At 34.7% G+C, this 11,074-nt stretch overlaps 1 protein-coding gene across 1 annotated transcript; it reads right to left on the reverse strand.

Annotated features, from left to right (window-relative positions):
- Positions 1 to 292: 292 nt before the first annotated feature.
- Positions 293 to 6,142, reverse strand: LOC107778271 (ABC transporter G family member 1-like). Its single transcript, XM_016598495.2, has 8 exons — positions 5,512 to 6,142; positions 3,377 to 3,456; positions 2,630 to 3,094; positions 2,091 to 2,177; positions 1,863 to 1,988; positions 1,560 to 1,754; positions 1,343 to 1,429; positions 293 to 1,237 (listed from the first exon to the last, which is right to left on the reverse strand). The coding sequence occupies exons 1-8, from the start codon at positions 6,032 to 6,034 to the stop codon at positions 563 to 565; spliced, it is 2,238 nt and encodes a 745-aa protein (XP_016453981.1). The 5' UTR covers positions 6,035 to 6,142; the 3' UTR covers positions 293 to 562.
- Between the last annotated feature and the right edge of the window lie 4,932 nt (positions 6,143 to 11,074).

Here is an 11,074-nt window from a genome sequence, read left to right on the forward strand (position 1 = left end):
AGAATAGGTGAGTAGTACTTCGGGAGAAGGCTATGAGAGCATTTATCGATTAATTAGCAACCATGAGTGAATTATACGAAAGGGAGAGTTAATTAGAACACAATACGAACGGTGAATCGATCACAACCCTGGAATATTTGTCTCTATTGAATACACAACAATCAACTCGTTACTTGATAATTTAGTTATTGTTTAGAATCATAGTATAATATAATCATATTATTGGACGTTGATTTTAGCTGGATTGAATAACAATTTTAGCGATTTAGTGAGTAATGTACACAAGTCCCTGTGGGTTCGACACTCAACTTATCATTATATTACTTGTCGACCACGTATACTTGCGTGTGCATTTGAGAGCAACACCTACTATGACTAAACTACCCCTAATTAAACATTTAATGTGAGGAGTAAGAAAGCTTTTTAGGGATATGTGCATAGGAGTTATTTTGTAAAAACAAATTGAAATCTTTTTGATTACATAACTGGACACTTATTTTGAACCAAAATGAAAAAGCAAATTTGACACTTATTATGTACCGGAGAGAGTAATAATCTTTCTTTAAGCATGCATACGAGAAGAATCTGGATCTTCAGCATGAGTTGGATTTTTGGAAGTTCGAGCCATAAATGCTCTAATCATAGGCTTAACCTTCTCCACTGTCTTAATTATTCCCAAAAACATGAACCCATAGAGAATCACCATTCCAAAAACAATTGCAACATCAACCCATTTTGAATATCCCATTTGCACTTGCCATATATTTCTCAAAATCTCATCACCAGTAATTGTAGCTGGCCCTCCAATTTGCTCATTAGGAAAAGTTAATCCCAAGAACTCATTCTTATAAAACCCTTGATTTGCATATTTGTGAAATGCAATATAATACATTGGATATTTCCAAAATGGATTAGGAAGATCATTAGGCAATCGAAAGAAACCTCCGTTAAGCATCATAACACCTTGAATTCCAGCTCCTGTTATAATTCCCATGAGAAAATCTGGTACAATACTTGCCACGATCATCATTAGGCTTTCGACTAACATCATTGTTGTGAATAACATTAGTGCAAAATAAGCAAAGTGATCAAACTCCTTTTGTAATCCAACAAGGTAATAAGCCATAGCACCAGGTATTACTGAGATCATTGCTAGGTAAGGAATGGAAGAGAATGTATTTCCAATGACATATGCAGCCACACCATAGTGCCCATTTAATCTTTCTCGAGTAAAAATCTAGCAACAATTAGGAGCAAATGACAAATAATTAGCATCATTAATTGTTACTATTGTGAAAGATTATGTGTAAAATAAATGAGGGTGATAGTTAAATGTGCATACTTTCATATCCTCAACAAAAGAAGGGAATCCACCAATAGCCATAAAGGTTAAGAAGGCAGCAACAAACATGAGCATTGAACCTCTAGCCTGCAAATTTAGCAAGGAGCGAAGAAAGACGAAAATGTTGTACTCTGACATGTCACCTAAAAGATAACTATAGGCACTGTCGATCTAATAATTCATTTGTTTTTAAAAAAATATAAGCAAAATGTCTCACCTGAATGGAGCCATAGCCGTGGCCAATGTCATGAAATATAGTGCCAACACACAAGCACAAAGCAATATATATTGCAAAACGAAGCCAGTAATAACCAAGATCACGATACATGTTCACAAAAGATCTCCTGGTTAGAACCGTGCACTGAGTAATGAAACTTGCTTGGTTTCCTTTCTTTGCTTCTTGTCCACCATTCTATACACAAATATTCATATTAGACCAGTTTAAGTAATTTTCTTGGATTTGCACAATATATAAGATCAAAATAGCGATTTTGTTAATCGCGTGCACTAGTATAAAAACCTGTTGGCAAATCTCCAGAACTCGACGTTGAACTTGTTGGCAACCCTGTGAGGTCTTGTATGACTTAACCAGAATATTGATTGCTTCTGTCGCAGTGGCTTTTCCACTAACTCCTTTCTCGATATCCTAAGGTCAAACAGAGAATTAATGAGTACAACCATCAATAATTATCTCTAACACTAGTTTAGACAGTAGTACAAAGAAGAACATATATAGATATATACTAACAGCATCAAAGTCCTTGTTGATTGTCCTTAAGTAGTGGTCCGAAGGATTCCTCATAGTTGGACATGGGAAGCCATTCAGTGCAAAAAACTGGAAAAAAATGGTATTAAAGATTCATCATAAAAAACTAATTTTAGACTTTTTATATATTGAGCGACATGTTGCTATAGATTTAACTTATATCGATTGACAACATAAAGAATTTTGACACTATCAGTGTAATTTAACCTTCTATAGTAAATTGCCTATTTAATATTCAGACAATTAGTTTCACTTAATATGGGCAGTTACTCGTAATTATCTTTAAAAAGAAAAGGGCAGCTCGGTGCACTAAGCTCCCGCTATGCGCGGGGTCCGGGGAAGGCCGGACCACAAGGGTCTATTATACACAGCTTTACCCTACATTTCTGTAAGAGGTTGTTTTCACGACTCGAACCCGTGACCTCATGATCAAATGACATCAACTTTGCTGGTTACGTCAAAAAAAGTAAGAAGCCTTTTTACATTGTCAATGTGTAGAAGGTAAGCTATATAGTAAGTACCTCATTTGCAGCAGAAATGGAGCCAAAGTAGACAGTCCTACCAGAGGAGAGAAGGCAAAGATTATGAAAAAGCTCAAAAACTTCACTACTTGGTTGATGAATAGAAGCAACCACAGTTCTTCCATCTTGTTTAGCCAATTGAACTATTCTATTCATGACATGGTAAGAAGCTGCACTGTCAAGTCCACTAGTTGGCTCATCAAGAAAAAGAAGCTTTGGACGTGTTAGTATTTCAATGCAAATACTAACTCTTCTCTTTTGTCCACCACTTAATCCTTTTACACTCCACCCTCCAATTCTTGTATTCATTGCATCTTGTAATCCCATTTCTCTTATTGTTGCTTCAGCTCTTTCTTTCTTCTCGGATCTTGACATTGAATCTGGTAATTGGAGTTGTGCTGAATAGTATATTGCTTCTCTCACTGTTAGTGTTGTCATCAATGTATCATCTTGTGTCACATATGCCTTTTAGAAAAGAAAAAAAGAAAAAAAAAAAGTCATTAAGTCAAAATATGTGTTTCGTTAATTATCCGTGTATAAAAGTTAAACCCACAAAAAAAGGTAAGATATTAGTTCTCGTGCAAAAGTAACAAGTTATATCTTAATTTCTAGATATTCCACTTATTATGGGCAGTTACTTGTAATTATATTTTAGATAACCCCTGATATTGTAAAAGTTCCTTTGTATTATAAGTATTTAAAAATTAAACTCGTGAAGAAATAGCTTATGATATTTTTTCTCCTTACCGAAGTACCAAATGCAAGAGCTTGCCTCCGACCATTGATGAGGATTTCTCCAGTCTGTCTGGTGTTTGAATCCACTCTCCCTGCAATAGTATTTATCCCCAGCTTATAATCAGATTTACAAACTTAAACATCACTTATATTCTTGTTTTTCCTCTGTTTGCAGGGGTATAGAGAAAGCGGGTGGGGTCAGGGGCGAGCTAGAGTGCCGGGAGCGGGTTCGGCCAAACCCAGTAGCTTTGGTTCGAACTTTTTGTCTTAAAAAAATTCATTAAATATATGTAAATTATTAATTTAAAACCGAGTAACTTAAAACGATTAGAATCCCGAACTTATAAGGTTGAAATTCTTGCTTCGCACCTGGGTAGGGTCAGAAATGTACACTGAGTGGAGTCAAACATTATTCTTTCTCTTCTTCTTCTCAACTCGATCGGTGGTGTTTTGAGTCAAAATCTGTGAACCCTTAGCCATCATTGTAGTATATGGAGTTCATATATAGGCCAATTATATAACAATAATTTTAAGCAGAATGTTACCAATTTTATTACTACTACTATTTTACAGTTAACTAGGCATTCTTGTTTAAGCAAATTAAAATGAAAAGTAATACACGTAAATTAAAACGAAGAGAATACTTATGTCAGGAAAGAGTAAGGACAAATTCCTAGCATCAAAGTAATCACCGAGGGATGTAACCACGATGGTTCGATCCCCTTACTCATAAGCCTAACTAGATTGTCGGTTCAAGCCACATGAATGAAAAATATAATAGGAACTTATTTACCCACTTTTTTTTAGTTTTTGTAATTTTCAAAAAGTATTTAGGTTTTTTTTTTTTACAAATTGAATACACTCCCCTCCCCCTAAAGGCCATCGCCCTATTATTAATGCCTTCATTTAAATGATTCAATTATATCCTTTCTTTTTTTCTCTCTTCTCCTCTCTCTCTCTCTCCGATAGTTGCACGTCTTCAGCAAGAAGCAGGTAATTTTGCTTCAATTGTTGAATGGTTTTGGTTGAAACCCTCAAATACCGGATGTAACGTTATACGAAATATTCTATGTTCTTATTATCCTTATAATATTAGGAAAGTGATCCCTAATCTAACAAATTCAATAACATAAAACTGTTTTTCATAGAAGCACCGAATTTTTTTTTTTCTTTGCAATTGGAGGGGGGAGGGTTGATGTGGTGGTGGTGGTGGTGGTGGTGGTTGGGGAGGGGGACTATATCAGTTACATCCTAATTTTAAGCAATACTCTATTTATTAAAAATTTCTATAAGTAGTAAATATAGATAGATAATATATGTTTCAAGGAACCTAAAGAAAAGTGGTAAATAAGTTTCTATTATAGTATAGTTAGGTAAGCTTCCCAAATATTCCCCCTTACTGGGCCTACTTGGTATAACTCAAATGGTTGGGTTGAGTTAATTTTGGGTGGATTAAAATGGTAAAAATGACACTAGGTAGCCACTCTAAAGGGCTGTTATTTAGGAATTAGTCAGTGCATCCTGAATTTCAGTTTTTCAATTTAATTTTCGGATAAAATATTCTAAATTATCCTAAAGTTAAGATTTTTAGTTTAAAAATTCAGGACAAAATAAATACGGGCTAATCTCTAAATAACATTCCTGAGAATGGCTATTTATGCAGTTGCCCCATTAAAATGGACCGAGTCATAAATTGACCCACCTAAAAGTTACTTCGGCTGAGCTAGACTGGGTTAAGACGGCCTAAAATTTGGGTCATAGCCCAATCTCCCCAACTCTTATCAAGCTTTAATTAATGTGTGTTGTTTTCTTATGAATTATTTAAGTATTAAATAAAACTTTAATTTTCTTTTGTTATGGTCGTAAATAACATATCAAACAAACAAAAAAATATTTTAAAGACATTTTAAAAAAGTCACTCATGGAATAATTTGGACTAAAAATCAGCGAAACTTTATATGGGCTAAAATGGGCTGGATCAAGATAGGTCATAAATGACCGGCCTAACCTTGAACGGGTTGGGCGAGGTCAAAAGAGGTTGGGCTCAAATTGACACCCCTAATATACCTTTAGATTAGTCGAACCAATAAACTTAGACGAATATCAAATGGTTTAACCAAAAAAAAATTGCTGTATTAGAATAATACCTGCTAAAGTATCAAGAAGAGTAGATTTGCCACAACCAGAAGGACCCATAATGGCCAAGACTTGGCCAGGTTGTACATAACCAGTTAGCCCTTGCAATATAGCTCTCCTCCCTGTTTTCTTGTCCGGCACTATCACCCACAAGTCTTTCCATGTCAAGTATATACCTTCTTCATTACCACCTTTATTAAAAGGGAGTACAACTTCCTCATATGCAAAACCAGTAGTAGTATTATTTCCCTTTATCTCTTCCCTAAATATTATTGGTGGTGTTTCATAGTGTACCATTTCTAAGGACCTTTTTATTTCAGAATCAACCCTAAGAGATGGTGCTTCAATAGCAGCAATATGAGGTGGTAGACTATTACTAAATGGAAATCTTTTGGTTGGGTTCATGTTGTTGTTAAAAGGAATATCATCTTGAGAATAAGTAACACTTTCATTATCTGTTTCAGATTCTTGGCGTCTATGTGGTGATCTATTTGGACTAGGTGTCCATCTTGGAACATTAACCTGTAACTCCATTTCTAATATTCTTTATCTCTATGTGCTGCTAGTTGCTGAGATTCTGTACAGGAAGAAGAAGATGAAGAGAAAGGTGTAGAAATAAGTAAAGCTAATGCATGGAATAATGAGAGTGGTGAAAGAGGGTTCATGTATATAATGGAAATGAAGAAGGTTTTTGGAAATTAGAGTAATAATCTAATTGTATAAAATAGTTAAATTAATTAAATAAACCAGATTGACTTCCAACAATTCAAGGAAACTAAGAAACAAATGTATATATTCCATAAAATAAGACAATTTTGGCCTAGCTTGGTCTTCGTTTTTTTTTTTTTTTGGTAAGAAAGATAATAATGCATTAATTAACTAACTAGTAAATGTTGTTGTTACAGAGAATGTGGTGCTGGGGGGCACCACGTTGCTAGTACTACTTTGATTACCATTACAATGATTGCTATTATATAGGGTGGAGGGCATAGGTAGATGATCAATACACAAAAAAGAGTTCCCTACTGTAGTAACTCCATTATCAGGCATATATGGTTGTGTCGCGCTAAGGTACTCGTCGGAGTCAATGCAAAAGGTGGGGATGGTGTGGTAGGACTAGCGGTGGCAAAATGGTTCAAAGAAAATAGTTAACCACCCATATTATCTACTAAAAAATGGGTTGGATAATGAACTTTTTAAAAACGGGTCAAATATGAATAAGAACCATATTATCCATTTAGAAAATGGATAACAATAGGTAACCAATGAATCTAACTTTTACATTTGTAAAACTTCAAATTGGAGGTTCCTCAAGTTGGGGAGACTAAGAATTCTCCCAAAAGTGATCATATGCAAGAAGTCATGGATAATATGATTATCTATATTATCCGCCAGTTAACCCGTTTTTTATACGTATTAAATATGGATCGGGTCAGATAATTTATTCGTTTTTCATTACTCGTTTTTTACCTGAACTATATCCGACCCGACCTGCTCATTTGTCACTCCTAGACAGAACTATTGGCCTGACCTGCCTGTGGTAGCTTCACTTTCCGAAGGATTGCCTGATTGATCCTCTTGTAGCTTGTCTAATACAAACGTTGGTGGTAGTAAGGTTGATCGGACTTGATATAATGTGAATTGTATGAAAAAGATAAATATCGCTCCAATTAGCATCATATATATATATATATATATATATATATATATATATATATATATATATATATATATATATATATATATATGTATGTATGTATGTATGTATGTATGTATGTATGTATGTATGTATGTAACTAAATAAATTTGCTTTCATTAATATCTTGGGTCCAAACACAGTTGGCGGCACCCTTGTTACGTTTGCGTAGCTCCTCTTGGCAGTCTCCAAAAAGCACCCATTTAATAGCAGTATTTATGCAGCTAATATATATATATATATATTGTCATTTTTTTGCCTTTTCCCCTTTTTAAAATGATTAAAAAAATGTTTCATCAAATAGAATTCAAGAGTCACCTCTTTTCCCTGGAAAAACTGTTGCTTCTTTTAATTCTCTTAATTTGGATCCATTCTCTTCCTCCATTTCTTTCCCAGGCGAATCTCATTGTTACTGATAAGTTATGACGCCTTCTTTCCCTCTTCTTCCTCCTTTTTCGCATGTAATCGCCAAGTAAATATCTTTTTTTTCTTTCAAGTAATATCCTCTTTCTGTCTTTTGAGATTTATTTTGTTGGTGTTTTATGTATCTTTGTTCCCAGTATTTTGAATTTCTGTTGGATTTTAGATTCGTTTGGGTAATTATCAGTGCTTCATTCTTATTTATATGTAACGACAAGTATTTTACTTTCCTTTTACTCATAGTGATTTTCTGATGATTAGTTGTGTTCACTTTGATGGATTATAATAAATAAGGGTGTTTAACGGGCCAGGTTGACCCGTAACTGGACCGGCCCAGACCGGAAAAAACCGGAATCGGACTGGCCCGGTACATAGGGGCCGAGTGGGGCTGGGTAGGAGGGTAGAGGAGGTTGGTCTGTTTATTTTTTTTTAACGGTTAACCGGATCGGTCAAACCAGGTCCACGTGAACAATACCGTGTATCGGTTTAACCGGCCCGGACCGGACCAGTACAACAACTAAATCTTTTTTTTTTGTGTTTTTTATTTTTTGAAATCTGTGGGGCCCACTAACCGTTGGCAACGGTCACCCCTGGCAGGGATCCGTTGCTTAACACCTTAATTGCATTAATAGTCTCTTTTTTTAAAAAAAAAAATTTTTTAACCTTTTTTCAATTTACAAAATTAACCTTTTCTAAAACTATAAATACCCCATCCTCTTCCTCATTTCTTCACTCATCTCTCAATTCTGATTTCTCAATCTCAATTCTCAATTCAAGTTAAATCATGCCTCGTACTTCTAGAGTGCGCTCATATGTTTGGCAACACTTTGAGGTGGTAGAAGAAAATGAAGAAGGTCAGAAAGTAAAGTGCAAGAACTGTGGTCAAGTCTTAAATCTTCGTTCAGAGTCTGTCACAGGCAGTTTAAGGAGGCATATAAAGTATTGTCTTGAGCGTTCTCCGAAAATTCGTATTTAAGATTTTAAGACAATTTGTGCTATTTTAAAATTATTAGACGTATTTATGCTTAATATTTTAGTTTGTTTAGATTAATATGAAGTATTATTAATTTATTATGCATGAAAATTTAGTATTACTATTTTTTTGTTAATTTACTTTTTAAATGCAAACTTTAATTTTGTAATTTTGAAATAACTGTAGCACTTGCAATTTATAAGTGCCATTTTTTCCCATCTTCCTTGTATTCTATATGTTAATACTTTGTATTAATATAACTTACAATAGTTATACAAATATAAAAAAAAAATACACTAAACCCGGCCCGGCCCGACCCCCTCAACCCGTAACCCTTACAATTCAATTTTTACCTGGATGAACCCGAACCCGTTAAACCCGGTAAGACCCAACCCGTAACTGGCCCGGACCATAACCCGTACGGGCCCAAAAAATCCCAACCCAGCCCGGCCCGGCCCACCCATTTAACACCCTTAATAATAAACAGCGGAAGCAATTCCAGTATCAAAATCACATGTAATCTAGACAACTAGTATAAACGGGATTTCACGGGTTACCTCTTGAAGTGTGAACAAAACTCCTCTATCACGTGAGCCTCTAATTTCATAGCAATTCAATGAAATTTCCATCACCTGCACGATCACGATCTCTGAACGTTCCACGGTCTTCTACTGTATTACCCAAATAATATCCGGAAATAGCAATTTCGTGTGGGCGAAATTTCTAGGAAAACTTGGCTGAAAATTTCAGCCACCATATACGACTACCTCTAGGTGGAAAACCTTATGTATTTATAGCATAAGTTTTAGGGGTTAAAACCCTTTTCCAAAACCTGTTGGGTTTTCTTTTTCACCAGAAAAGAATTCATTTATATCCTTTTATTTAGGCATAGTAGGGACCACAAAATTTAATTAACAAGGCTTCCAATTATGAAATTAATTTGTAATTTTCGAAATTAATATCCACCATAATTAATTTCGAATTATTCCACAAAAAATTCGTAATTGCACTCCTTATTCAATTTCGAAATTCATCCATTAAATCCTATTTAATTCCCCATGTTAAGATTTAGATACTAATCAATTAAATTAAATTACTAACGATTTAATTTATTGATTATTTTCTTTAGACTTTCGCTTAACTTATTTCATGTGTCGGATACAAAATCTACCGGTCGGGTTTACACATAAAAACTTATAAACTTTCGTAAAGGTGTATCATCAATCTCTAAACCGAGACATGGATTCCATCAACTAACTATTACTTCACCAATGTACATTGTTATTATTATCCAATTTCTCAGGCATATTGACACACGAAAGAATATCGCCTTTTAATAAATCAAAACAATAATAATGTACACATCTAATAATAATTATATCAAGATTAAGAGTATAAGTACATTTAATGGATAGAAATTTTATTTTATTAAGTCAGTATAAAATATTTATCTCTACTTGGTCAGTATAAAACAATAATAATGTACAAAACTAATAATTTTTATATCAAGATTAAGAACATAAGTACATTTAATGACAAGAGAGTTTATTTTATTAAGTCACTATAAAATACTTATCTCTACTTGGTCCGTTCAATACATACAAAATGTACTAGCACAAGAAGTTAAAATTAAACTATTCCCATAATTAAGATAAATTATATTTAATCTTGTGCTACAATCATCCATGATGGTTTGTCAAATTCCATCATTAGATTGTGAACTCAAACTTTACACTTTAAATACCGATGATTTAATCTTCCTTGTATAAGCTAAACTCTATACTCTAAATCATCTTGTCACGACCCTAAAACACGACCTATCGTGAAACTAGGCCAGCCTCAACTCAACAATCAACACGATAATAATAAGTTTGAAAATATTTACGGAAGCTTTTAACAGTTAAAGAACTATTTGAAACATAAGAAATTTCAAGAATAGATACAATCCAGCCCAAAACGGCGTCTCACTGAGTGCATAAACATATAAGAAAAATACATAGTCTAATATAGTGTCAAAGAGAACAACTGAAATACAATTGAAAAGTAAGGTGGAGAGCCAAGGCATGCGAATGCCGTGCAGGTACCTCAATAATCTCCTAAGTTGGAAGCCTCGATCAACCACCACCACTGGATCCAAAGTACCTGAATCTGCACACGAGGTGCAGGGGGTAACGTGAGTATACCTGTCACACCTCCTTTTTTGCCCGCGCCCCTCGCAAAGGGGCGCGGAAGGGATTTTTTTCCAATTAAAGGACAATCGAAACGGGATTTATTTATTTGTTTTAGAGTCTCCACTTGGGAGATTTATGGTGTCCCAAGTCACCGGTTGAATCCCGAATCGAGGAAAATATTGACTCTGTTTAACAGTCGACGCACCAGAATTCGGATAAGGAATTCTGTTAACCCGGGAGAAGGTGTTAGGCATTCCCGAGTTCCGTGGTTCTAGCACAGTCGCTCAACTGTCATATTCGGCTTGATTATCTGA

Source organism: Nicotiana tabacum, chromosome 11, assembly GCF_000715075.1.
Source record: "Nicotiana tabacum cultivar K326 chromosome 11, ASM71507v2, whole genome shotgun sequence".
NCBI classification, from domain to species: domain Eukaryota; kingdom Viridiplantae; phylum Streptophyta; class Magnoliopsida; order Solanales; family Solanaceae; genus Nicotiana; species Nicotiana tabacum.